Here is a 27,672-nt window from a genome sequence, read left to right on the forward strand (position 1 = left end):
TACTCCAATAACTAATCAACAAGACAAACAAACAAACAAACAGCCGGCCAAGCCTGTACATCAAACATTTCTCAACTCGACACCCTCCAGTCTCCTCCCATTACTTTCCTTCCGTTCTGCATTATGATCTCCACACCTTAATCGCAAACATTTATCTGTCTGTCTGTCTTGCCTCACTCCGACACAAACCCCTCATCCTCCTCGGCACCATACGCAGCATCCTCCATCATCTCCCTCTCAATCTCCTCATCCACCGCCCGCCACGTGCCCAACCCCAACTCCCTCCTCACATCCCTCTGGATCCTCAAAAAGTACTTCCGCAAACTCCTCAGACCCCTCAAAAACCCGTTATCCGGTTCCTGCGGATACCGAGGCGGACACGGCTTGCCTTCGATGCCATTGGCAGCCAAGTCCTCGGCCGTGACACAATTGGCAAAGTCCGCCATTTTGAAATCGATTTCGTGCTTGTCTTTCTTCTTCTTGCCTCCGCCGCCGCCGCCGCTGCCGCCGTTCAAAGTACTGTCAATGCGATGCTTAATGGAGACGGCGTCGTCGTTATCCGTCGCAAAGTCGGTCGAGTAGTAATCTTCCATGGCCGTGTCGTATTCCGAGTGCGTGGTGGTGGAGGGCGTGGGAGGCGCAGGAGGGGGAAGCGGTTCGCCGTCGTAGAACATGAGGAGCGAAGCGGCGTAGAAGCGGTAGCCTTTTAGTCTTCTGATGATGACTTCCAGTTCTGATAGCTTGTGCAGCACGGTGGGGATGTGCCGCAGGATGGAGGCGCGGTCGACGCCGTTGTAGAGGAATCGGGTCAAGGCGTCTTGGAACTCTTGGCCGGCTTTGAGGTCGCGGCCGTAGTACTTGTCTTTGAAGACGTAGGACTGGGTGGCGACGTCCCAGACTTGGAGACCGCAGACGCGCACGCCGAGCTCGCGAGAGGTGGTCTTGGCGCATTTGCCTTGTTGGGATTTTTGCTTCTTGGGGGAGGCTTCGACGCCGTATTGACGGGTGCCCATCTTGAGGTCCATGATGCAGGGACGCTTCATGCCGGCAGTGAGGTCTTCAAGCAGCAAGAAGTACTCGACGCGGGAGTCGGTTTGCGTCTGAGCTTCTTTGGGGTTGATGGGGCGGGGGATCTTGGTGATCTCGTTGTGCGGGCTGGAAGGAGCGAGGTCATCGGCGGTGGCGGTGTCGACACCGTTGGTACCATTAGTACCATTGTGTGTAGTGTCCAAAGGCCCAATGGACTCCGCTCCTGGTACATCCGGGACGCCACCAGACTCAAACACGGGCTCCTCGTTATCAGCCTTGTAGGGAGCCGAGTCAGCCTCCTCAAAGTACTGCAGGTCGCCGCGCGAATCCTCGACATCCTTTGGCTTTCTCCTCAGTCCCGTCCCCGAGTACCGACGCTTCTTCTTTGGCTGGGCTGGCGACGCATCCTTCAGGATCTCTGGCTCAGGAGCACTAGTCCCCGTCACGTCCTTAGGGCCGTCGTCTTCCACTCCTTCTTCCCTGAAGCTGCGCGGTCGGGTGGCTAGGTTCTCCTCGCTTCGTACCAGGTCGCAGGGCTTGAGGCGCGACTCCTCACCAGCACTGCTGGCCCGCGGCTTGGCATCTTGAGCGACGTCCAAGTTCGGATCCGACTCGGTGTGGCGGAGAACTGGTTGCAGGCTTCGCCGGGAGAAGGGCCTTTGGTGACCCTTCTTATGACGGTGAACAGCAACGGGCTGCTTGAGGAAGGCGTCGTTGAACACCTCATTGCGCAGCCGCTTATTCACCATGGTGGCTCCCCAGCTGTTAGCATGCCGATCCTCCAGCCTTGGTCGCAACATGTGGCTGGGGTTCTCAGCACATTGTCCGTTGAGGATCCTACGCCCATGGAGAGAAGCCGAGGAGGCACTCCGTAAGCGAGTGAAAGAGCTTGACGACGCCAACGCTGGTTGAATCAGGCTCCGGGGGAGAATATGTTGGTTGTCAACAAAGGTGACGGTAGGGATCTGACCCAGCGGTTGCTGCAGCGACTGGCTAATCATGCGCTGCTCAGGCTGCGCCGGCTGGGCGCCGTTTGTTGTTGGTGCTGCTTCATCCCCTTTGGCACCGGAGCTTGTAGCTTCGTTTTCGCCCGCTGCAGGGGCTTCCAGCGCAGCAGCTGCCTCGTCTTTCTTGTGCACCGACTTTCGGCGAGGCTTCTTTTGGAAGGTAACGTTCAAGACACCAATATATCTGCAGCAACAACAGGGTTAGTCATGGGATCATACGGCTATACATGATATACATGGGACGACAACATACCTTGGCAAAAAAGCCAACAAGTCGCGATGGTATCGTTCAATTTTTTCATAGAATTCATTTTCTCGGTTGTTCAACTGTTTACAGACGGCCCGCCGAGAAAAGCGCCAGAGAGTGGTGTGCCCTCCGACTTGGTGTTTGTAAGGGATCAGTTCAATTGCATCTAGGGGCTGCTCTTCTTTGGTCTCCCCTTGGTGGTCATGGACGACATCTTCGGGATGACGGTGGTGGTGGTGATGATGATGATGATGATGATGAGCATGATGCGCAATGGACTGGAATGGCTTCTGTGGTGGAGGGACACCAGTTTCAATCTCGTCCGCAACGGCAGGTTCATTGACTTTGCCAGTGTCTATCTGAGAACCTACAAAAGGAACAGTAGCAGCGCTGTCGGCAGCAGGCTTGGCAAGCCGATGGGTCTTTTCAACGTCAGGACACTCGTCTAGACATTCGACCTCAGGCTCACCCGCTTTCACAAGCCACGAATGGAAATCTTCAGCACGTGAGTGTGTTCTGGAGGGAAGCGCAGTTCGGGAAGAAGCGGCGCCAGGCACGTCGGAGTGCTCCTCCTCGGCCTCCTCGGGGCCCTGATGTGGTAGGAACACGGCCGACGAAATCTTTTCCTCCCCAGACTCTTCGCCTTCCTCTGTATGCGATCCACCTTCAATGCTAGCATCCGACTTGCGCCGAGGCTCTGGCTTGCGATCCAACGACGGAGAACTTTTGCCAACAGCTGCAGCAGTATCTTGTAGTGCACTCGTGTGCTCGCGACCCGGGGTAGCAGGAGGCTGATGCTTTAGCTGGGCCGGCTCTTCAACCAGCTTGGATAAGAAATAGTCTGGAGCGGTGTTGTTGCCGGTCGGGGATTCTGGAGTCAGCAAGGGAATGGAGCGAGCCTGGCTTGCTTCGTCAGTTTCGGGTAACTGTGTGTCCTCTGATGTAGATGCAGGCACAGCAGTAGGGGCCCGTGGCTTTCCTTCACCCTCTGTCTCGGTCTCCTCAGCCTCCTCGGCGGTGGAAGTGAGTCTCTCTCGCTTGGCGTCCTTCTTCTTGGACTTTTCATCAGGCAGACCCTCCTTGAAGAAGCGCAAACTGTGGCTGGCCTTGCGGCTGCGGGCATTGGGCTCGACGCCGGCCAGGACCTCGGTGATGGACTTTTCGACCTGGCCGTCCTGGTCGTCGGTCAGCTCTCCCACGCCGATAGACCAAGCCTTTTCGGGAACCGTCTGTGCTCGTTGATCCTTGCGCAGTCTGGGAATAGCATTGTCACCGTTGTCAGCGGCTCCGTCATGGTTGTTGCTGTTATTTAGAGCGGTAGGGGATTCTGAAAGCTTGGTGGAGATGACGGGATGGCTGCTAATATCAGCATCTGTAGACTCGAGCCGTTCTGGAGACCTTGCCCGGCCCTTATTCTTTGTGAGGTATTCGCGGTGTCCCTTGAGCATGGAGTTGACCTGACGCAAATCGAGCTCGATGGCGTTACCCAATGGAGGGCCCGTCATGGTGGCGGTCGACGTGACGGTAGCAGTCATGGAGGCCATGGTGTGTTGTGTCTTGTGAAAGATGGAGTTGCGAGGAGAGCCGGCTCTCGGGGTCAGGGCGTCTTCTTCTTCGTCTTGGCTATAACGGTGGTCTTGTGGTGGTGGTGGTGGTGGTGGTCTAGTATGACTTTCAGACGGAACGGCGGACAGAAGATGAGACGAGGAGACGACTTGAGGTTGAGGTTGAAGGGTGTTATCAGCTAGTGGTGGTTGTTGTTGTTGTTGATGTTGGGGATTGTTATGATTTGTGCCACGAGCTGTAGCAAAAGCCTGGGTCAGCAAGGAAGCGCCAGGACCGGAGGGGTGTCTCTGGAGATAAGCAGCAGGGCCGCGGTGGTATTTGATCGGGTCTGCAGCAGCAGCAGCAGCAGCGGCATGTGCAACGGTACGATCTGTGGTATTATCTGTGATGACCAGGGGGGTAGTGGGAGTGGGGACGGCAGCAGCAGAAGCGGGAGGAGGAGCACCACAATGTCCTGGCTGGTGTCCGTCTGCTGGTGGTGGTGGAGGACCCGGGGACAGGCACGGCGCCGAGACGATGATGCCATGTTCCTGGTCTAGTTCTGGGGGGTCGACTGGGGGTACCAGACGGCAGGGAGAGGACTCGGCAGATGGAGAAGTGATGTCGAAGCTTGAAGCATCTTGACCAGCAGCAGCAGCAAGCCGAGCAGGGCTCACCGAAGCAGCAGCGGGAGCGGCGGCGGCGGCGGCGGCATCATGGTTGGTCGAATGCGAGTTCGACATGGGGAGGACATCTGACAGCTGCGCAGATACAGGAATGGAAGTACAGGAAATGGATGCGGGATTGTTGGGGCAGTCGATCTGTCGTCGGTAGGTAGTGGTGATGTTGGTTTGTGTGGGTGTCGAATCTAGACGGAAGTATTGGTAGTGTAGTGTTTTGGGGGAGGTTTTGAGTGGCAGCGGTAGGGAACTGAACCCGCCATCTCGCTGAAAGAGGGCCGTGTGTGGAGACAGTGCGTATTAGGAGGAGATGCCAATGCCGCGCCCCGCTTTCCATCGATTCTTCTTCGTCTCGAGGTTCAGTTGCGCCCTTGGCCCGCCAAGCACAGTGTAGCACTAGCTACGGTAACAGTCATGTACGTACCTCGTTAACAATTTGCAAAGTTCAAATGGTCATGGTCACGCACCGTCTCTTGAGCTGTCTTCCACTTTCAGCCCGATCAGGGGTGTTTGTAATTGGGCAAGCAAGGAAATAGTAAACACTAGGAACAGGAATAGAGCAACATGTGTTACGCGTAGTGGCCAAAAAAAAAGTCCAAGCCGGTGCAGGGGACGTGATGCGTGCACTGATCATGGAATGGGATTTGATGTCAGCGTGTTACGTACAGTGCTGCCGTTACTGTCCTGAACTCGAGATTCCCTCAGTCCTGTACCGGTAGTGTTCCAGGGCTCTCTCGGTTCCATCCCAGAGGAAGAGAGGGGACTCGTGGCCCTAAAGGTACCCAGGCAGGTACGTACCTTTTCCCATCAACCTAACCCCGGGACTCTAGCTGCTGTACAACATGGGTGACTTTCAGCTTTGATGGGATTTCCATCTTCTCCAGACTCCATCTGTCACTCGGTCTTCTTCGGTCCTGAACAGCATTTGTTATCTGTCACGTTCCCGGACTCTGATCGTTGACAGGCTCGTCCCGCTCCTGGAACTTCTCCCATTGGCTTGCTTCTCTCTGATCCTCCGAATTCCTTCGACAGGATTTCCCGCCGTGTCCGCTTACCTATTACACGTATGTATGTATGATCCACGGCGTGCCTTGATTACACTAAGGATTATCCTTATCTCTGTCTTCCGTCTTACCTACTAGATAGTAGGTACATATCAATGACGGCCCGCCATACGTCCGTATGTATGTATGTCTGTCAGAATGCTCCGGACTCCGGCGAGGAGCATATCATCCCTTCCAAGTTTTCCATCCCTGTTTTGGCTGATAGGAGCCCAACATCGCCTATTAGTCCAAAATTCGAGGCTGTTATCGCGGACGGCAATCATGTATCCCCGGCGCAAATCATCCGTCTTGACCACGCTGGGTGTGCGACACACCTTTTTCGCTTCGTTGTCGATACTGAACTGACCGGTCAACCAACAACGGCTACAAGTCGTGATTGTCAAAGCGGGGCTCCCACTCAGCCTGCTGCTTCTCAATTTTGTGTCATTCGTGCCACACGGCATAGCCGTCGTCATTCAGGAACAAATAATAACAGCAGACGAACCCCATTGTCCCGATGGCCTCTCCGGTTCGTCCATTTGGGGTCCCAACTCGGCTCGGTACAGACAACTCTCACAATTGTGCTTGTTCGAGACTTCAACTCTCGTCCTGTCCACAGCGAAAAAGACATGGTTGCCCCCAACCAATCAAATCAAAACGTGCTTGAAACTGACCGCTCCCTGGACGGGAACTCCAGCTCAGCCCGGAGCCACTTTGTACCAACTGACCGGTCCACTAACAGCCTCGATTCCACCCCATTTTGTTCCCATTTTACCAACGGGACATTTCCCAGTCTCCACCCCAGACGACATGCGGTCCTCGCCTCGTTGGCTTCTCCGTGGGATTTGGTTCGTCTATGCCGACATTACACTAGGTTCCTATGTCCTTGGCGGAGCTTGGAAAACGACTTCCGTCATCTCACCAAGATTTGCCCAAGATCTTCTTTCCCCCAAGGCTGGCTAGATCGCTTTGGGAGGTTTCTAGCAAAAGTCCAGATCCCCAGCTAGGTCCGCCAGATCCAATGTCGCTCGCGAACACGTGGGTCTTTTTAGCACCGCAGTATTTCTACACTACAGATCCAGATCGGCGGGTGGGCAGGGCTTTGGCAATCGTCTACACTAATATTTAGCAAATACCGTCATTGTGCCAAGCCGGTTTTCGGGGGGTATAACTGTTACCTACCAATGGCTTCACCACGCCTTTGTCACAAATTGCACTACACATTACACAAGAACTGCATGCCGCCCCTGGATGCTGGATTGTTCATGGGTCGTCGTCGTGGTCAAGGAGGACACAGTGTCGTACAGAAACGCAGTCGAAATAGTTACCTCTAGGCTAAGAAACCCTGATGTCGATCATGATCGCCCAAGCCCAAGCCCAAGGACAACAGAGGAACACAGGCTCGTGGGCCAGATAGCCTAACCCAAGCAAAACCACCAACTTGACGGCGTGGTGCTCTCCAAGGGAATTCTCACAGGTCCAGTATCACCGTTTCTTTGACCAGGTAGGTGGTGCCACCCCAGTCAACCAGTCACCCAGCTAGCGTCAGTGACAAAAACACACCATAGACTTGAGGATACTCACTGCACGTCATTCATTCCCCATGGTTTTCTCGGGTTAAGTTCTTTCATCCATGGGACTTTATATGAAATCCACTTCGCCTACGCTACACTTCGAGCCTCAACTAGCACTATAGGATAGACTAGATGGTAGTATATTGTACCAACCAACCAACCTCCTCTCAGACTCCTCTCACATATGTACCACGCCTACCTGCCTACCGTAGAAACTCGGGCAATTGGCAAAACCAGATCCCTCTTTGAGCGCCCGACAGTAAGCACAGGAAGCAGCATACTCCTGTACATATGTCCGCTCAGTTAGTGAAGGCTCTACAAAACTAGCCAACACTATCCTGCCTGCGTTCCAAAGTACAGGCTCGGACTCGAGCACTACAGATCATGCTGTACTATGCCCCAAAAACCTCTTTTTGCGGCATTTTGGTTTTGCCAATTGCCCGAGTTTCTACGGTAGGTATTGTCGTCTTCAGAGAAGAAAAAAAAAAGAAAGAAAGAAAAGGAAGCGTGCCAATTCCAGATATACATCGTCACATCCCACAATCTCTTACACTACCTACAACCCGCATCATCGGAAATACTTTCCAGCCATAAGCCATAAGCGATAAGCCATAACGAAGCTACAAGGCAGCCCTGCTATTCTAGTGTAGGCCTCCCGCTTTGTCCCATTTACTATGTACCCAGTCAGTATAATATGTCGTTGTATATACTTACCTAGGTAGGTAGTGGTGCACGGCATGCATGATTTAGCCACATTCTTGCCTGCACTGGCTCACTAATTTATATTTATCCTATGTTGTGTTGTGTTGCCCACGGGAAACTATTACATGTATAGGTAGTAAGTGAAGGCTTCAGCCTGGCTCCATTTGCTTTGCTCTCTCTCTCGCTCTCTCTCTCTCGCCTTTCAGTCTCTTAGGCAGGCAAGTGTCAAGTCCTGTCCTGGCCTTTCCATCTTTCATCTTTTCAAGTTTGCCTGGGTTTGAGTTCGAGCTGGAGGTGGACTGGACGTATGTACCTAGTGTCAAGTACATAGCTCCAAAAACCTCCAAAAACCTCTAGATAGGTATACTCTTGTGTGTTCCCTTCGTAACTCAAGAGCACGTACTATCATCATAAAACCTCCAGACACATTGTGGCTAACCACTCACCCAATGCATAGCCCGACCTGTCCGGGACAACCGATCTACCAACCTTCAGATATTCACTTTGATTCACCTAGATTTACTGCATGGGAATTGCGAATTAGACAGCATGTCGGTACCTACCTACCTACCTACCCACCTAGCAAGATTTACGAACTTTCGTGCGTGTGCATCACCTTAGAGGTACCTAATCTACCACCACAGCAACATAACCAATACTGAAGGACAACTGAAGAAGCTGCAGGTGTCATGTATGTACCGGGAGGCCTCCCTCCCTTTTCTTACCCGTCCCTTCTCGAGCCGAGCCTTATCGGGTATCTATCTCTACATACCGTAACGGTAGTACCTACTAGGTATATCTCGTGCCTGAATGGATGTAACCTCTCCCAAAACAGAAACTGCACGCTTGTGGCACTGTGTCGGTGTAAGTATGATAGATTGAGCGGTGAGGTCGCTACATAGATGCTAGCTAACTAAGGAGGAGGGAGGGGAGGGGAGGGGAGGTGTGCTGGTTGTTGGGTATGTACGTATATACGTGGAGGTAGGTATTGTTAAGAGAAAAACCAAAAAAAAAGGGAAAAAAACCTAAAGGTTAACAGTAGGGTTTTAACATGTGGTGCTAGCAACGGTGGGGGATCGGTAGTAAGAAGGTAACAGGGAAGATACCCCATAGGTAGGTAGCAATATCTAGAGGTAGATCTCATTCACGATATTGTACGGTGTCTCTGGAAATGTACATTTAATCTTACAAAGGTTACCTCTAGCGAGTAAGGAAGCCTAGAGGCAAACTGATCATCGATAGCTATAGACATGGGAAACTAAGAGCACTAAATAAATACATCAGGACTTGGTTGGTGTATTGGAATTCCAACCACGAACTTCTGTACCTCCGCAAGAAAGACATAGGTGCTGTGTAAGAGACTTCGGCTGTATTGTTTCTCTGCGAAGTATACCTCAGGTACCTAACTACCAACTAGACACGCAAACGATAGAAGAATAGTGCCTAACTAGGTCGATAGCCCTACTTAATTCTGGATTCATCGATCTACAGCAATCCCTTTTCCTTGTTCTGACATTTTGTGATCGAAGAATGCTATGGTAGCAACGAAAGCAATGTAATGCAATTCAGCGCCCACTCGGGCAACGTTTCCTGGGATTGGGATGGAGGAAAAAAAAAAGAACTTTTGGATAACCTAGAACCGTTTCTAAAGGGTATGTGTATGTGTACTCAAACAAGCATTCAACCAACCAACCAACCAACCAATCCCAAACATGCCACTTGACGACACATAGACTACTCATCTCCTCCTCCTCCTGACCCCGACAATCGACTGAGCCAGCTTCCTTTTCTGGACCTTGTCTGCTGCTGCTGCGACTCATGGTGCTGGTGTTGTTGCGGCGCGTGCTGCTGCGACTCGTGCTGGTGCCCGTGCTGGTGAGTTTGCGGAGTCGATGGAGCAGAAAGGATATCCTATTCCTCCGCCGACTCATCATCCTCCTCATCCTCGTCGTCGTCATTGTCGTTGCCATCGTTCTCCTCATCGTCATCATCCTCGGCAAGATCCTCCTCGGTAGCTTCGAGACCGGAAGAGGACATGAACTTTTCGTTCTTTGTTTCCGCTGTTTTTCGTATTTGGTCAGTACCTGTTCCATAACAAGATAGGACAATAAAGGGGGGAAAGAACGGAAGAAAAACCTACTCTTAGCCTCAACCAACAGATTCTCCTGCACCTCACACTCCGTCAACGTGCACCCCTCGCCCACCTCACTGCGCTTACCAAGGATGCACTTAGTCAGCTTACAATTCTTGCCCACCACCACGCCGTCCATCAGCAGACACTGGCTCAACTTGGCGCCCTCGCCAATCTGGCAGTTGGCGCCAATCACGCACTCCTTGATGCTCGTCTTCTCTTGGACCGTGACATTGTCCGCCACCAGCGAGTCCTGCTTGGTGATGGTCGTGCGCGGCTTGACGCCCTCCGGGTAGGCGACCTTGCGCGTGTGAGCGAAGGGCGAAGCGGCCTCGGCGGAACCAACTTCTTCGATCGAGGGCAGCTTGGCGAGTTGCAGAGAGATTTGCAGGAGGAGCTGGGCGGTGTCGACGCGGCGGATCAAGGGGGTGGAAGTAGAATCGGTAGAGGAGGAAGGGTGGATGTAGGCGAGCATGGGCGGGATGGTGCTGTCGTTCTGCTTCTCGTTGGCGGACTCGGTCTCCTCGTGACCGGGCTTGTCGCCGGTGCGGATGACGGGGCGGACGGGGCCTTCGAGGTTGGTGGTGCCGGAGGCGGAGATGGCATCGTGGATTTGCGAGCCCGTTGGGTGCTTGACGGTGGAGTCCTTGGGGCTGTGGGAGCCGACGGGGGAGGTCTTGCCGTCGGTGTTGGAGACGGCGGTGCTGGACTGACCGAGAATGGCGTCGAGACCGAGCTTCTTGGAAAGACCCTTTTGCCAGCCGGCTTTGGCCCACCAACCTAGGACATCCTCGCCAATGGTCTCCAAGCGTTCGTTCTCCCTCACGAAATCCATGATCCAGTGGGGGAAGATGTAAATGTGAGCGTCGCGGTGGGTGGTCAGCATGCGCACGCGGGGATGTTGCTTGAGAAGGGCGTGGCGTATGGGGAAGCCTTTCTCTTCTTCGAGGAGATCTTTCAACGAGTCGGTAGGTGTTGAGTAGACGACCTTGGAGATGTTGGGGAACAGCGAGCCTCTGGGAGGGCTGACGGAAGAGGATGGTAGAGGAACAGTGGCCAGGAAATCGGTCTCCTCGCCCTTGATGGGGGTGGCGGTCTTGGTCTGATACCATACACCGAGACCACCGCTACGCTTGGGAGGGACATTCTCGGACCGCGTGTCGTCAAGGAGGTCTGTGAGACTGGCAGACTTGACCATCCATGCTTGGAGGAGCTTGTCGGCACCGAGCTCGCATACCAAGTCGCAGGGAAGGACGAGGAAGTCAGAGGTTACTGTTTCTTGTACTTCGGGGAGACGTAGAATCTCTGCTGTGCCCGTGTTCTGGTCAAGGTCCTTGGGTGCTAGGAGGTCGGGCCTGGGGTATGGTAGGCTGGTGAGGAAGGGGTTTGTGTTGAGGGCGGTTTGGATGGCTTGCTGGGCCGTAGGGGGGCAGATGAGGGTGATGTCTGAATAGAATTAGTATTATGTCGAGAGAATATGCCAAGACATGCCGATGTCAAGTCTCACTCAAACACCACCAAAATGACGACAAAGACATGACCTACTTGTGATGCCTGCGCGGTAGCAAAAGTCGAGAGGATACCAGACCATGGGCCTGTTGGCGATTGGTAGGAGAGCCTTGGGGTTCTCATCTGGGTTGGCAGTGAAAGTGGGAAACGAGCTGCCGGGACCGCACAGGATCAAGGCCTGGAGGCCCGGAGTCGCGATAGTTACTGCGTGGGGCATCTTGAAGATGTTTTAAGAGGAACTTGGATGTTGACGTCGAATTATTTTGCGCACTGCACAACAAGGTGACACCGGTATTTTGATGTCGGGTATCTAAATCGCCGGAGAAACAACAGCGCCGTGTGATATAAGAGCGCGTAAGTGGTGTTGTTTCTTTGATGTCGATATTTTTGGTAGATGTGGTGAAATGTCTTGTCTTGTTCAAATGTTGATTTCTTGACTCACAATCGCAAAGTCTCAATGAAGGAAGCGAAAGCTCTCTCTCACTGATGGAGGGGCATGTGGAAGTGGCCCGTGCGCTCTTACAGTTTAGACGGACAAATGCAGAGAGACGGGAGTGTGAGCAAGAGCATGGCTAGAGACACGCCCTGACTGATCTTCGCTGCCAGTCCGAATGTGGTCAAGTGCGCTTTTGGATGCTTGGCGGACATGGCGCTTGCAACTGGACTTTCCTGACAAAGTGTAGGCGATGCCACTGGAAGCTCAGTCTCTCCTTGCACTCGGTCACTGAAAGTCCACTATTAGAACTGTCCAGTACAAGAGAAGTGGAAGAGAAGACGTCTGTTGGCCAACCACTACCTAGAGGTAGGTAGGTAGCCTCGGTTGAACACGCAGCAAAGGTCATGAGGACCTCCTCTCTCTTCCAGCTGAACTTTTTGCCCTCGTTGGCTCGACATGTGCAGCTGGAAAAGAGGCATCCACTTCCCCAGGACCCCCAGCTCGCCCAGTCAGTCAACAAACCCAGTCAAAGACCCCTACCTCTCCCCAGTTAGGTTGATGTGATAGACTCCGCCCTATGGTTTGTCAGTGGGCCGCTACATTCGGCAACTAGCGACCAGCCACAACATTTCCATCTTTGCGCGCCTACATACACTTCAAGTTCTCCTCACTCGTGTTCGTTGTCGCAAACGTCCTCCGTCTTTATCTTCTTCCTGGTTGTTCGACTGGAAGCACGACTGCGAGCTGTGAACCAAAGACGAAGAAAGCGAAACGGTTCTCGGTACTCGATAGCTCAGCACGGCTCACACACGACATTGCCATGAAAGCGACCATCTAGAACGTGCCCGACATACATAGAACAAGAACGTCGTCTTCGCCACTTCGATCGCTATAATGTCCGACAACAGACGCCGTAACGGCCCTCTAGGTACCTGGGTGCCGCTGGTTGTGACGGCTGCCGTTGCTACCGTCAGTGTCGCAGCATGGATCTGGAGCCAGCGCAAGGACCGGACCGGCGAACACGACACCAACTCGACCGTCCAGGAACTTGACTACGAGAACGCCGACTACGGTGACAACCCGCCCTACGGAGCCACTGGCGAAGGCCGTCTGAAGCCACCAGCCCAAGCACAACAGGCCGAAGGAGGATGGGGCCCCCGGCGCACCCCGAGTCCGGCCGACTTCTTCAACAGCGCGAAGCGACAGGTTGCCGCCGGCGTGACTGCAGCGGGCGCAGCTGTGGGTACCGCCCTTTCCGCCATCCGTGAGGAAGACAGCCTGAGGAGCGAATTTGCTGACGACGAGACGTGGTCCGACCCGGATGCCAAAAAACAGGTTGAGAATGCTACTCCTTCCAGAAATGATACGCCCGCTGTTCAGCCTACCACTAGTAGTGCCCCGGTCCCCGCTCCCGCTGCTACTACAACTACCACCACTACTACTGCCACCTCAAACAAGAACCAACGCCGGAAAAAGGTTGCCATCATAGTCTCGGCCGATAACCATGTGGAACCCGGTGACGAAGAGTATCATGAACATGCTGTAAGTCCTCGGCGATCTAAACAGAACCATGGTCCAGTTACTAATAATCCCGTACCACTCCAGTCCATCCTCTCCCACATCCCCCGTAACATCGACCTCTCCCTTACCAAGCTCTACATCCTGATCTACGCCCCTCAACTCAAGGACAAGTCCGAAGGCTCCTCCAAGCCTGCGTCGCTAAGCTCTTCCTTCTCCAACATCGAGGCCGAGACCCCCGCCGAGACACCTGCCGAGAGCAAGGACAAGGACCCTCTGTATGTCCAATCCTTTTCTTGCTCCATTTCCACTTTTGTTCTATCCTGTTCATAACTAACTCTGAGCCTTAGTGCCGACTCTGCCTACACGTCCCTCTACAACCAAGCCGCCGCTCTCGTTTCCAAGCCTTCGCATATCCTGACCTTCTCCACCCCCGCCGGCCACTCCCACATTTTGCGTCACATCCAGCCCGAAATCATCTACCTCCAGGAATCTCTGGCCGGCCCCGACGGCAGCGTCATCACTTCGCTCCAGACATGGCTAAGGCACGACATTGTATTGGTGGTTGGCGCCGAGCAAGGAGACGGCGGTCTGGCGGACTCTGACTCTGAGGACGATGATACAGAGAAGAATGGAGAGAAGGAGAAGAAGGACAAAGAGGTCAAGTGGTGGCAGAAGGAAGAGCGAGTGGGGCGAGGGAGGGGAGTTATTGTGGTGGATGTGAGGGCGGGCAAGTTGGGGGATGATTGGGTTAGGAGGGTTCAGGGACAGGAGTGAGCTGGGGCTGCTGAGACGGGTGAGTGATGATGATATCCATGTTTCGTTGTTGTTGTATACCATTCTGCTATTTGGATACGATGGAATACGACAGAAGCGGGCCAGTGTTTTTTTTTTTTTTGCTTGGATGCCTACCTACCTATGGAATTTGATAATACGGATGACGGATCTCGGTGGGTGAAGTGAACATGTACAAGCAGCATGTGTAGAAAGAAGCAGGACTGTTTGGATTCCACAGATCAGTAAGCGCTCCCGAAGCGTTTAGGTCAGGGCTTCTGCAGCTGCTAGCCGGCTGTTGGGAGGGAAGGGCTGGAAGTAGGTAGGTACGGACGGGAAGGTCCTTTGGGATGGTGGTCAAGACAAATCGATATATTACCTAGCTGTCTGTGTGCCGGAAGCCCCCAGGCACTTTTAGTATAGCCCCTTTCATGATGTAGGTAATTTTCCTTGGTCCTCCGTCGCTTTTCGCCTTCGCAGTTCGGGAGTTGGCATGGACCTCGGCGATTCAGGGGTGCGGGTTAGGGTTATAGCCGAGTTTGTCTCCCTCGGCACCTGTAGGTACAGTACTTGGTAAAACTCGCTCGTATATGCGCTGCCCGCGGCGAGCAGCCAGAGGTCCAATACCTATGGAGCTGAACTCTTTATAAGCGTTCCTCGACATCCATACTCTGTTCTTCTGCCTTCCTTTCTTCCCTTGTCAATTCTCCCAGGTCGAGACTTGACATATGATCAGATCATTCTTCTCACCCAATATGGATCCTCCTCTCGGTAAGAATATATCATCAGGTTCAGGTTGATATTTTCAACTGTTTCTCTTCGGACATTCTTTTTTTTCCCCTTTTATATATATAGACTTTGAGACCTCCTCGTGGAGACTGGGTACCGGCGACAGACAGACATCATTACCATCGTCGATAATTCTCGAGGTGCTGACCCGGACAACCTAACCTAAGACCTGGTTGCCCGCTCCCGTCGTACAAAGCAGACACCTCAGGTACCTCTAGGTAGAAACCCTACAGTCGGTTAGGTAGAGGTAGGTAGTGGGTTATAGACAGCCCACCAGCACCTAGTTACAGCGTGCTGCTACAGTGAGATCTGCCCTACAGCAGCACCTCCTACTATCACTGTGTTCTTCACCAAATGGAAGTGGAAGGTACCTCAAAGGCCCTTTGACACACAGGGGCAAGCGCCAAGCCTCGACACTGGATTCCATGCCCTGTGAGTGACCAACACTTTTCCAGCCAAGAACAGCAGCGGCAGGCCTTCCGACATCATCAGATCAGATCTTGCTTGTCCGGGCTTCTCTCTTTCAATTCCATCGGTCAGTCAATCCCATCCATCCACCATCATCGTCGTTCGTCAATCCGTCACTACCGCACATGTCAACAACAACTTTTAATCGCTACCATCCCCTCCGCCGGAGACGTCCTCATTGACAAACAAGCCCCCGACATGCTCGGCTGCTGACGCCCCGTCCGACAGAGACTCCATACCTACTGCGTACTGTAGTCACCCCAGACTGTGGTCCTTACTCCATCGAGAACCGTTGTTGGTTGGATCATCGCCGAGCGAGCGGCTCTCCGCCTGACGTTCCCTTACCTACCTAGTCACCTCAACCTTCAACATAGCCCCGATCCCGATCCCGTTCCAGTTCCAACGTGAACACGGTCGCATACGAGGACACAATAAGAGTCGGTCATTTAATCTACCTACGAGGTCGCCCCTGGCGCACCACACGGGATATCAATGGGCCCCGCTACTGCCACCAGCGCGTCGCCAAACATGTCGCAACCCCAACCGCCGCCGCCGCTAGTCGCGACCAAGGTCAAGCGTCCTATTCCCCTAGGAATCCAGACCAACGGCATCAACACAGCCTCGCCCAACGCGGCCTCCCCTCTAATGTCCGCCAAGCGCGCCCCGTCTTCCGCCCGTCAGCCGTCAAATCCCCCTGGCGCAAACACCATGGCCAACGGCTCCCCTGCTCGACCACCCCCTCCGAATCGTCCCCGTAATCGGGCCCCGTCTGGCCATGGCCCCGTTCCCGGAAGCGCTCAACGCCCGCCAGCTTCCGCTACCCTCTTCGAGCCACCGTCTGTCCCCAATGTCCCGATATCGGACCGGGCTTTCCTAAAAAAGCACGCCGGGAACCCGCCTTCCTTGATCGTACACCTTCATCCGAACCACTGGCGCTTCGATCAGCAAGAAACCGTTACCAGCTACACGTCAGCCCTTGGCGCGGCCTTCATCCCCCACCTAAGGACTCGCACTATTCCTCATTCTCTCCTTCTGGACTTCCACACCGCCGACGTTTCCTTTTACGACGGTTGCTTGATCGTCCAGGTCTACACCTATGGGACAACCACTGCGCCCAAAGGCCCGGCAGAGCCGGTTCCGGCTTCAAATGACCACTCCATCCACAGGTGGTCTTCCTACGTTACTCCCTCGCCGTATGCGCCATACCCAAAGGAGGCCCTCCAGGAGCACCAGGGCGCCCAGCCCAACGGACTCATCAAGCAGCAAGATGCAAAGGGCAACGACAAGGAAAACATCCCCGCCCAAGATGGCCAGGCCAACGGCCAAAGTAATCAAGAGGTGGCCCGCAAACCCATAACCGTTGTGCTACGCCCCACGCCAGAAAGTCTGGCTAAGGATCTGGCATTGGGCATCAGCAACCCCATGTCCAAGATTATGGCAATTCCGCCAACTCCCGGCGCCTCTGCCCAGCCAGTACAGACACCCATGGGGCCACCCCGTAGGAAAAGAAAGCTGGACCAGATTGACCTGGACCCGAGCAACCTTGTGGCCGCCGAGGCCCAGATCTTGCTAAGCACCCTACCACCTCTCGACTTGGAACCGACAAGAGATGCTGAACAGCTTATCTTGAAGCTCGAGCAGCAAATAGTATCAGACCCAGCGCATTCGCATGCCCCACCGGAACCCAAACGACGCAAGAAGACAGACGCCGAGCTGGCAGAGGAAGACGCCAATGCCAGGCAGATGGAGCAGTATATGCTTGCGTGCGACGAGCGCAGGTCCAACAGGGCTGCTGGTGCCCCAGGAGCTGGTCATGGGTCAGATGGGACAGGGCAAGCCACCGGCTCAGGGTTCGAGCCGCGCTTTAACCAGTTCCAGCTTCTCGAAGAGATCAAGGCCCGGGTGGAACAGGAGAAGGCCGAGAAGGAGCTTCAGGAGGCCGAGCAAAGGCGGATCCTAGCCATGAAGCAACGGGAACAGCAACAGCAGCAGTTGGCAGCCGCTCAGGCAGCGAAGCAACAACAGTTGGCGGCGGCCCAAGCGCAGGCGGATCAGCAGCAACAACAACAGCAGCAGCAGCAGCAGCAGCAGCAGCAACAAGCCTTGCTTATCGCTCAACAAAAACAAATGGAAATGGAGCGCTTGAAGAAGGAGCAAAACCAAAAGAGAATGGCTATGGTGCAGGCCCAGCAGCAGCAACAGGCTCAGCAACAACAAGCTCAACAGCAAGCGCAAGCTCAAGCGCAAGCACAAGCTCAAGCACAAGCCCAGGCTCAGGCTCAGGCTCAGGCTCAGCAGCAGGCCCAGCAGCAAGCCCAACAGCAAGCCCAGCAGCAGGCCCAGCAGCAGGCCCAACAGCAGGCCCAACAACAACAGCAGCAGGTCCAGCCGACTTCGATGGGGACACCACATACTATGCCTGCTACCATGCAAAATAGCCCGAATTTGGGTAGCAACATGCCTAATGGTGTAGCTAGGTTCCCTCAAGTATCGCAAGGCCAGGTATCATCACCGATTATCCGGCAAAATACGCCACAGATGGCATCGTCACCCATGGTCAACAGCGTGGCCATGCAAGCTTCCAATTCCAACATGGGCGGGAGCCCGGCACGACCGCCATCTGTGGCTCCAAGCCACGGTCCGATGTCCGTTCCCATGGCTACCAGTATGTCTGCTAGAGGCAGTCAACAGAGCCACGCAGCTGGAACGCCTAGGATGCCCAGCGCTACCCCTAACATGGTTCACGCAACGCCCATGAGCCGTCCTTCCGTCGTACCAACGCCACGCCTGTCCCAGGCAAGCCCACCACCTGGAATGATGGCGAACCAGCAAGTTGGCCAGGCCATGCTGATGAACGGCCCCACGGGAATGCCTCAGATGGGCGGTATTTCGGTTCCACCACAAAACATGAATCCTCAACAGGCTGCTGTCTTCATTGCTCAACAACAGCGAGCGCTCCAGCAACGCATGGTTGCTGCTGGTCTTCAGGGACATGGCAACCCCATGATGGCCGGGCAGATGACACAAGCCCAGTTACAACAACGGTTTGCCCAGCAACAGATGCTCGCTGCTCGCCAACAGCAGCAGCAGCAGCAGCAACAACAGCAGCCGCACATGATGGCTCCTGGCACTCGAGATATTGCTGCGCAGTACTCTGCCCAGCTGGCTACCATGCAACACCAACAACAACAACAGCAGCAATACATGGGTCAGATGCAAGGGCAGATGCGCGCGGGTATGGTTGGTCAACCAGGGCAAGCGGGAATGATCAATATGGCCAGTCTAAACCCTCAACAAGTAGCCTTGATGCAACAACAGATCGCCTTGCGACAGCAACAGCAACAGCAACAAATGGCCCAACAACTCCAACAGCAGCAAGCCGCACAGCAAGGCCAGCCCGGCGTTTCCGCTCCCGGCCAACCCGGCATGCACGGCCAAGTTGGTGTCCCCCGGCCTAACCCCGCGATGCCGCCAATAAGCCAGCAGCAACTGGCTGCCCTCTCCGTCAACCCAGCTGTGATCCAGCAGATCAACAATGTGACGAGCTCGCTGTATTCCAAGAAGCTTCCCAATTTTGCCGAGAAGTGGGGAGGTCAGCCGGCCAATATCCCGCCAGGGGAGTTGGAAGCGTTCAAGAACCAGTGTCGGCAGCATGCAAAGACCATGGTGATACAGAATTTTCTCAAGACACAACAGCAAGCGCAGGCACAGGCGCAGGCGCAGATGGCAGGACAGGCTGGTGGACACGGTCAGTTGAGCCAGCAGCAGATGCAGCAGATGGCTCAGCAAATGAACGCTGGCCAGATGGGCCAGGGAGGGATGCAGGGACAGATGGGCAACGGTATGGCTGGGCAGATGAACGGTATGGCTGGCCAAATGGCAGCACAACAAATGGGCCAGCAGATGGCCGCCGGGCAGATGAATCCCATGACGATGCAGCAGTTGCAACAACATATGCAATTGCAGATGGCGGCTCAACAGGCTGCTGCTCAACAGGCTGCTCAGCAACAACAACAACAGCAGCAGCAGCAGCAGCAGGGTCAACAGCAAGGGATGATGGGTAATCAGCAGGGGATGTAGGACGTTCCTCCTGACGTTCCTGGAGTTGATGTTGAGGAAGACGATGATGGTCATGAGAATGGAAGTGATCAGCAAGAGGCTCAAGAGCAACAAGGTCAGCAGCAACAGGGTCAGCAAGAGCAGGGTCAGATGCAACAAGGTCAGCAGCAACAGGGAGAAGTGCAACAGGGGATGATCATGCCTGAGCAACAGGATCAACAGGGACAACAGGGGATGTAGCATGGCCTGATTCCTGTTGAGATAGAGAATCACAGGGAAGAACAAAGGGAAAGACAGGAACTGCTTGATCGAGAGTCCAAGGAGATAGGGCAGCAGGATGAGCAGGCTACTCAAACTGAACCTCAAGCCGAATCACCCAGTGCAAGGAAAAGAAAACGTAAGCGTGAGTACGCGAAGGAATGGTATTGGACGAACAGAGAGCGTAAGCGTAAGTACCATGCGGAATGGTATCGGACGAGCAAAGCTTTGCTGTAGCAGGAGAATGACGAGCAGGCTACTCAACCTGGACCTCATATCGAATCAGAGCGGCAAAGCCGAGCAAGGCATCGTCGAGAGTACATCAAGAAATATTGTCGGGAAAAGAGAGCTCTACAGCGGCAGCAAAAGCAGGAGCAGGAACAAAACGAGCAGGCTGCTCAAGCCGAATCCCAATTCGAACGCTCAAAGAGTCAAGGACAGACGTGACCCTGCCTTTCACATTGGAGGCATTTGGACTGATTGATGGCGTGTGTACATTTCTAGATCCTCTTCTTCCATGCATAGATAGGTCCTTTTATACCCTAACTCTGGCAGTAACTGGATAGGGTTGGTTGCTTTTGGAGGAATCATCAGGAAACGGTAATAGGCGATATGAGACAGGAAATAGGAAACAGGCAATAGGAAATGCGGAAAAGGATAGGATAGGCTAGGCTATTCATCAGTGGCAGCGCTGTTTCACAAAAGGTTCTTTTTTTTTTTTTCTTCACGTAGTCGAGATATCCAACATTGATTGTTATGGTTCTTCATGGTTTCTGGACTGTGGTTCTTCATCAAGTGCTTCATTGCTTCTTATCATGTGATGTCTCATTGCTCATTCATGTATGAGGTTTCCCAGCAGGTAGAAGTAGCAAGTAAGCAAGCAAGGAAGCAAGCAAGCAATTAATATGCTTAGCTACATACTATACCATACTATATCGAAAACGGAAATGAACAAAGATCAAAGATCAGAGTACTCACTTGTTGGTTTACTTTCCACGGGCAGCTAAAGCTTCAGATGGTGATACGGTTTGTTCCCCATCACCAGCAAAACCACGAAAGTAGTTTAGTAGGTAGGTAGTTTGTAAGAATGAATACTGAAAGTGGATATGGACAGTCAGTTTAGTCGGTCGGTCCTCCATATCACTACTCACTTTCTGCCTTCTTTCACTCTTTGCATTCCTTCACATCCCTTGTGTCACTCCAGCTCATCTTGATTATTGCAGAACCAATATTTGTACTACCCCGATAGACAAAAGAAAAAAAAAAAAAAAAAAAAAAAAAAAAAAAAAAAAAAGGAAAGGACACAGACTCGAGAAGATCACCTCTAGATAAGAAGTGGTCAACAGGTACGGCTAAAACCCTTCCTCCCACTTCTGGCTTTCGACTTTCAACTTTCGACTTTCGACTTTCGACTTTCGACTTTCGACTTGCGCAACTACCTGCAACTAAAAAGCCTTCCTTTCCTTTCCCTTCCTTTTCTGTCGGACGGGCAGTCAGTCGGAGTACCTAGCCCACCCGTTTTACGTTCCTTCTAATTCTAATTCCCGCCCGCCCTTTATAATACCATTAACTTTCCTCATGTTTCCATTCGAAGATGCCAATACCTACCTATACCTTGATGAGATTCAGTGAACATAAGTGACATGGTGTAGAGGTAGGTACCTACCTACATCTCCTCTACTGGATTTGTCTGTCTGTCTTGTCTTGTCTGTCTGTCATACTACAGCTTAGATCGTCAAAGGTGCCCGGTATGTAGCTGAAGTACGTACGTACGTACGTACCAACAGGTGATTTGCTATATTCCTTCAAGAGTTGCAGCACTTTGAATTAGTGCCTATTATGTCCATGTCAGTCCGATGAGCCTTACCTTACTCAAGCTGAGCCACGCCACGCCACGCCGCGTGATTCCTCTTCTTCCTTTCCTTCCCTTTTCTTCCTTTTCTTCTTCTTCTTCTTCTCCCTTCCTCAACCACCTCGATATCTAGCTACCCACCTACCTACTCCTACCCACCTTACTGAATCCGGCGGTCGGTCCACGCAAGCAGTCAAGTCAAGTCTAGGTAATCGAGTCAAGTCAAGTCGAGTTATTAGTGTCGAGTAGTAGAGTCGAGTCCAGCTCCAAGTCCCTCCCATTCCAACATACCCACCTCCCCCTAACCGGGACCAGAACCGCACGACGACACACGGCACACGACATATACGACTCCTAACAAACAAACAAACCACAAGCTCCGCCATCCAAAAAGCTCCTTACCTACCTAGATATGGTAACTCGAGTCCTCGCCGCGCAATAATAACACGACACGCACTATGCACCACGCAGCCTGCAGCCCGCACGCAGCCAAGCTACGCTCCCCTGCGCCACGGACGTCCTTACCTTACCATTCTCATCACTCACCCACGTGGTTTCTTTCGAGGCGTGCAAGGCTGTATTTCCTACCTTTTTTTTTCTTGTGCTTTGCTTTCCTTGCTTTATCAAGTACATTAGCTACTATGAAACGAAACACGATGGCGCTTCGGTTCGCTTGTTTGATACCTACCTACATACATACCTTACCTACTTCTACCTAGTGAACCTACGTAGTGAGCCTAGTGAACCTAGTCTACCTACCTACGCACGTGGTTGTGGACGAAGAACCGGAGCAAACGGCCGGGACCGAAATGGCCATGTCAATGCAGACAAGCCAAGATTTCTTGTCTTTTTTTTCTTCCCCTCCCCCCTGTCATCTTCTTCTTCTGGGAAACAATCTACAATTACTACGACTAGTCTCTCTTTTCTCTAGTTCCTTCTGTCTTGGGCTATCGTCCTTCTCCAGACCCTTTCAGCCATGGTTTTAAATTGTCATATGTCATATCTCAGATCACACGTAACACTTAGGTTACCTAAGAAGTTACTTTTACGCGTCACTAGGTAGTCTACTGCCCCTCGCTGACTTTCTGAAGCCTCCATGTCGCTCACTGCTTCCCCTCTCTGATTCCTCTAGGTTGCGGATGAGAATCCATCGTGGCCCCCTGCTGTCCATCATTGCCTTGAACGTAGTAAACGGTCTGTCGTCCCTTGGACTTTGGGGCTGACTGTGGGTATTTCAAGTCTGGAAGTGACATTTATTGGTTCGGTGATGCCGCACAGAGAATGCGAACCATACCCAATGCCTCTACCAGGATAGATATGTCAGTAGCGCTATCATCGATGTGATATTCTTATCCAGCCGGAAACAGCATAGACTGCCCGGTGAGCACGTGGGGCGGGCCGGGGAATCCTCATTCAATCATCCTGACATGCTACATAGCCTACCTTAACTCTTTGTTCATCATCTTGTTCATCAGCTCCTCATCTTGTCAGCACCAGCTCGTTAACGAGGTAAGGCTTTGCCAATAGTCTTTGCCTCCATTCCCTACTTGACCGACTTGCTACTCTTTGCGGCAATATCCTGGAAAATCTCAAGACTTTCCCCGTCTGTGGTGTGGTAAAGGTGGCTCCATACACACATGGGTAGCCGTGTTTGAGCCGTTCGTCAAGGCCGCGCACACCTCGAGCGGGACGAAAACTAGGTGTGCGAATGACATGATATGGAAACAATGATTACTGAGATTACTCAGTGGCAGGGACCAAAATTGGACTACCGGGGAAGAGATGAAGGGGCGCCGCCATGATTAGAACTATGCATGGAAGCAGATCAACGGGACTAAAAGACAAGCAACGTCTTTTTCGGGGGGCAAAGGACAGAGTGTGCGTCAGAGTGAGAAAAGGAAGGATCAGTAAGCGAAAAGAAGACAACCTAGGAAGTCGTAAGCTCGCTTGAGGTTTGTCTTGGCGAGAAACTGAAGTTCTGCTGCTACCGTTTTGACCATGGATGTTGGAGAGCGTCATAATGGCACATGGTTTCCCGTGTATTTCGGTCCCGAGCCCAATACGATTTCCATCTAAACCTGCTTTGTTGTAGCGGAAAGTGAGAAGTGAGAGATACACCTATGTGAACCTGGTGGCAACAGGGTCCTGATAGACTACCAGGGGGGTTTTGTTGCTCGCTTGCTTGGGGTAGGAGTGGAAGCAAACATCGCGGCTGCGGGGGGGTTGCTTGCTGCGAACCTGGTCAAGCAGGGGACTGTGGGGGACTAGACGCGCGTGTGTTGGGTTGGTTCGAGAAAGAGGAAGACGGAGCAGAACAAAAAAGCAGGGACTCAAGTTTGTCGCACGTCATGTCCGCTTTTTCGAATCCTGGCCAGATGTGCTACTTTTGCGCATCATGGACCAGATCCGGCGAGGGCCCCGAGAGGTAATGGACTCCTTCGACCGTCAACAAGGGGTCCAGCGCAGGTTTACTAATAAAGCTATTTTCGTAGGCGTCAAACATGCTGATAATCGCTGCTCACTTGGGACGCCAACACCAACGGTTTTGCACCCAATGGCCCCCAAAATAGTCCAAGAAAACGTGGCCCAGGGTTTCGAACAAGGTTCTGTGGAAGATGTACGTCGTCGTCGTCGTCGTCGTCTTCTGCACCATGCAGGAACTACTGCACCCACTTCTTCAACGTCGTTCGGATGCAGTACCATGCAACCTTTGTGACGGAAGCAGGCATGCATCCGAAAGCCTCGACCATGTTACACCACTTAATGGAGCAAGAATACCGCGGCGTACACGTGCCAAACACCCCCGTGGCGCACTTGACATTTCCCAAAGCTGCATCCTGCCTCACCAGGGGCACGAGATCCGTGTAACACGCTTGTGGAGCCTCATAAAGGACAGCCTGGAGGCGGTCTGCAAGTGGCTTATATGTCATTTGGACACCATGATGCCGTCCAGCCCGATCCACCTATCCAGTAAAGTAAAAAAAAAAAAAAAAAAAAAAAAAAAAAGGTTCGTCACACTATCGATTCGGTAAACCCTCACTTTCTTGAATCTGTTGGAGGCTTTCGCCGAGGTGGCTCTATCGCTGATATTCAACCCAGAAAGGTCTGGACCATGGACACTCCTCTGGTCGGCACAATGATGCCATATCTGAACAAAGCAATCAGCGATATGCCCCACTCGGTGAAGCTCCAAACATCGGACCTCGGTGTCTTGTCAAGTATGTCGTATATGTAGCTCAGGTTATACCAGGTATGTCAACCTGCGACGCTATGAAGCAGCCTGTTGAGCCAGATGGTGTGCAGGAAGACCGATTAGGAGATGTTCTTGCGCCGGATGTTTGCCATGGGCGGCTATCAACGGATGATCATTGCAGCAGTTCGCATCAGGCAGGAACAGGTATATCGCCGTTTCCGTCTCTGGGAGTGAAGTCTGTCTTGCTGAAGGCCAACCAGTCATATGGCCGGACGGGTAGGGTAAACGGCACACTCCAGAAGAGGAGAACCTACACTAGCGGGTTCTGGATGGTGATGAGATTGTCACATCAATATTCAGGTTGCACGGACGGCAAGTGATGCACCTGTTCCAAAATGTGCGACCAACTCTTCAAAGAACTGACATGAACCTCGACGGTCGCGGAACAAGCCGAGCCAAAACCAGGCTCAAATATATCAGGGTTTTGCTTGACGCAGGAACAGACTGCCCTGGAACAGAAAGGGGGTTCCGACTTCTCTAGTGAGACCCCCTGCTGTTGAGATGGGTGCAAGGGCAGCAGTCCAATGGAGAGAGAGAAACAATAAACATACCGCCATCTAATGGCAAGAATCGAACCATCGCCCAGGCAAGCAGTAATTCCCATGCCGTCGTAAGCAAGGTTGCAGCATTTGCCATGTGGAGGCCACTTTGGGACCTCGGCCCCTGCGTGAGTGTGAGTGTGTGTGTGCTGGGGGACACCGTGAGAGGTGAGTAGTGTCATGAAATGGGAGAGGAGAAAACACTTGAATACGGGTTGAGTGTGTGTTGGTGACAAGGGGCTGAGTGACTTCCGAACGGTAGCTTGGCCAACTGTGGTTGTGAAGGAGAGCAAACACTGGGCTCCAGGTGTGGCTGAGAGAGATGAAGGGCAGAGGCAGTATGGTGGATCTCGAATGAAGCATCCGAATTAAACCACCACCTACTTTGCATGGTCTGGTCAGTCAGTCAGTCAGTCATCCATCCATCGCTGTTGGAAGTAAGGGAAATCAGTAGAAAAGTTGAATCTCGATGTCGTGCAGGCCATTGAACAGTCGCGGGGAGATTTATGAGTTTTAAGGGCCGATAAAAAGGCGGACAGGGAGAAACGGTTTTTGATGACTTTGAGACATTCAAGACAGACATTGGAGTTGGACTCCGGCATACGGAAAAACGGCGAGCCGCAAGCCCGCAGTCGGCCCTTGACACACTGGCCCGTGGTCCGTGACATTGACCAAGAGGTCCGTGCACTTGCAGCGGCATCTAAAAAGATCTGCAGTGGTGGATATGAAGGAGTTCCAGGTGGTGTGTGAAAAAGGTCCGGACACCGGCTGGATCTGGTTTGGAATCTAGTGTTGATGCCAGGCGACGGCCAGGACAGCAGCGGGACGGGATGGGATGCAGGAAGGAACACTGAGACTCCAAATCCCCCGCCCCGAGGGGTTCAAAGAAAAGAAAGATGCTGGTAGACAATGGACAGCGGACGATGGCGGTCGCGCCCGTGTTTGCCTGAGTGATGACTCTTTGTCCAGTGTCCCGTCTCCTCTGCTAATAAAAGCCTTTGAGGGTATCGTGAACGGGGGCTGAGCAAGAAATCCCTTTAACGGTGAAAATTCAACATTTTAGCGTCGCAGGGATTAGCAGCCAATCGGTTTCCTAAACTGCCTGCAGGATACTTTTTTGCCCATGCAGCTACCTTGATATCACCAAATCGCCCACCACGTAGCAGGTATACTCGGTACCCTGTGGGGGCCGCTAAAATGTTGAATTTTCACCGTTAAAGGGATGGATGCATTTGCAGTGGAGTGGAGGATCGATTGATGCTCCCGAAACGTTGAGGCTCCAGGCGGGGGTTTGGTTGCAGGAGTGAAGCCGCTACAAGATTACCCTGACGGACCGGAAAGACCAGGGCAATCTCGTGCCCGAACGGACAAGTGTTCGACGAGGTCGCGAGAGGCACAAAGTGGCTCCTCTCCACAAATTGTACCTGGCTCGAGGTCACCCGGATACGTGATTGGTTGGAAGAGGGTTGCTGTCCCACTTGCCTCGCGTGCAAAAGTCATAGATGGGACAGTGCGATCAACGTCAAAATAAGGTTGTTAGGGAAGGTGGGGTCAGAATGTCACCCCGTTGCCCCTGCTAGATTGGTGTAGAATACGGGCACGAGCAGGGGTATTGATTTAGTAGAGGGTGCAGACTGTGTATTGTGTAGAGCTCTATGCTGGGGAAATTCCTCATACAGAAAATCTAATATCGAGGTAATGCCAGCGTGGCCAATTTACGTAAGGTAGTTGGGCTGGCTACCTTAGTTACCTCTTTTATTTAATATACTCCCCCAATTGAATTGGAATTTAGGGAGGCTATTATCTTTAAAACTATTTATAGATCCTATACTCTTTCTATTCCTTTTCTAGTAGTCACTTTTAAAAGTATTACCTACTCCCTTTTCTATTAATAGGAAAGGTCAACAATACCCTTTTCAATAATTAAACTACTAAGTCCCATAATTTAGTAATTAGGGTATTAAAGTATTATTCTTAACTATCCGCCTATTATCTCTTAAGTATATTTAAAAATATAATTAGTAAATTACTTCTAAATAATATACCCGAAGGTCGTAGGTTCGAATCCTACCGGGACTACTCTTTTTACCTTTTTCTTCTTTATATAATTAAATTACTATATTAGTACCTCTCAATTTTTAGAGGTTATTTTAGCCGTATAGTATAGGAAGGCTATTTATACCTATAATAATACTATCTTAGATTTTTATCGCTCAATTACTCTCTTTAGCCAATCCTCTTCATTAATTATAATTAAAT

At 52.4% G+C, this 27,672-nt stretch overlaps 9 protein-coding genes across 9 annotated transcripts; 5 read left to right on the plus strand and 4 right to left on the minus strand.

Moving 5' to 3' along the window:
- Positions 1-173: 173 nt before the first annotated feature.
- NEUTE1DRAFT_111475 (uncharacterized protein) lies at positions 174-6,182 on the minus strand (the record flags this gene model as incomplete). The annotated part of the gene is made up of 7 exons (XM_009854335.1): positions 174-2,220; positions 2,290-4,696; positions 4,976-5,050; positions 5,307-5,320; positions 5,448-5,563; positions 5,887-5,913; positions 6,057-6,182. The coding sequence occupies 7 exons, from the start codon at positions 6,180-6,182 to the stop codon at positions 174-176; spliced, it is 4,812 nt and encodes a 1,603-aa protein (XP_009852637.1).
- Positions 6,183-7,303: 1,121 nt separating this feature from the next.
- Positions 7,304-7,507, minus strand: NEUTE1DRAFT_44351 (uncharacterized protein; the record flags this gene model as incomplete). The annotated part of the gene is made up of 1 exon (XM_009853288.1): positions 7,304-7,507. A coding segment is annotated over one exon (204 nt), but the record flags the coding sequence as incomplete, so codon positions are not given.
- Positions 7,508-9,448: 1,941 nt separating this feature from the next.
- On the minus strand, positions 9,449-11,861 carry NEUTE1DRAFT_66143 (uncharacterized protein; the record flags this gene model as incomplete). Its single annotated transcript, XM_009854336.1, has 3 exons — positions 9,449-9,887; positions 9,968-11,404; positions 11,504-11,861. The coding sequence occupies 3 exons, from the start codon at positions 11,682-11,684 to the stop codon at positions 9,739-9,741; spliced, it is 1,767 nt and encodes a 588-aa protein (XP_009852638.1).
- A 344-nt stretch (positions 11,862-12,205) lies between these two features.
- Positions 12,206-12,499, plus strand: NEUTE1DRAFT_117588 (uncharacterized protein; the record flags this gene model as incomplete). Its single annotated transcript, XM_009854337.1, has 1 exon — positions 12,206-12,499. The coding sequence occupies one exon, from the start codon at positions 12,308-12,310 to the stop codon at positions 12,455-12,457; it is 150 nt and encodes a 49-aa protein (XP_009852639.1).
- A 30-nt stretch (positions 12,500-12,529) lies between these two features.
- NEUTE1DRAFT_66146 (uncharacterized protein) lies at positions 12,530-14,314 on the plus strand (the record flags this gene model as incomplete). The annotated part of the gene is made up of 3 exons (XM_009854338.1): positions 12,530-13,445; positions 13,509-13,699; positions 13,772-14,314. 3 exons carry the CDS (start codon positions 12,798-12,800, stop codon positions 14,196-14,198), a joined length of 1,266 nt encoding a protein of 421 aa, XP_009852640.1.
- A 1,525-nt stretch (positions 14,315-15,839) lies between these two features.
- Positions 15,840-19,863, plus strand: NEUTE1DRAFT_84834 (uncharacterized protein; the record flags this gene model as incomplete). Its single annotated transcript, XM_009854339.1, has 1 exon — positions 15,840-19,863. The coding sequence occupies one exon, from the start codon at positions 15,945-15,947 to the stop codon at positions 19,530-19,532; it is 3,588 nt and encodes a 1,195-aa protein (XP_009852641.1).
- A 104-nt stretch (positions 19,864-19,967) lies between these two features.
- On the plus strand, positions 19,968-20,531 carry NEUTE1DRAFT_117590 (uncharacterized protein; the record flags this gene model as incomplete). The annotated part of the gene is made up of 1 exon (XM_009854340.1): positions 19,968-20,531. A coding segment is annotated over one exon (286 nt), but the record flags the coding sequence as incomplete, so codon positions are not given.
- A 3,750-nt stretch (positions 20,532-24,281) lies between these two features.
- Positions 24,282-24,735, minus strand: NEUTE1DRAFT_102354 (uncharacterized protein; the record flags this gene model as incomplete). Its single annotated transcript, XM_009854341.1, has 2 exons — positions 24,282-24,584; positions 24,733-24,735. 2 exons carry the CDS (start codon positions 24,733-24,735, stop codon positions 24,282-24,284), a joined length of 306 nt encoding a protein of 101 aa, XP_009852643.1.
- Positions 24,736-25,508: 773 nt separating this feature from the next.
- NEUTE1DRAFT_102355 (uncharacterized protein) lies at positions 25,509-26,363 on the plus strand (the record flags this gene model as incomplete). Its single annotated transcript, XM_009854342.1, has 4 exons — positions 25,509-25,547; positions 25,993-26,091; positions 26,153-26,157; positions 26,291-26,363. 4 exons carry the CDS (start codon positions 25,509-25,511, stop codon positions 26,361-26,363), a joined length of 216 nt encoding a protein of 71 aa, XP_009852644.1.
- Positions 26,364-27,672: the final 1,309 nt, after the last annotated feature.

This window comes from Neurospora tetrasperma, assembly GCF_000213175.1.
Source record: "Neurospora tetrasperma FGSC 2508 unplaced genomic scaffold NEUTE1scaffold_4, whole genome shotgun sequence".
Taxonomy (NCBI): Eukaryota; Fungi; Ascomycota; class Sordariomycetes; order Sordariales; family Sordariaceae; genus Neurospora; species Neurospora tetrasperma.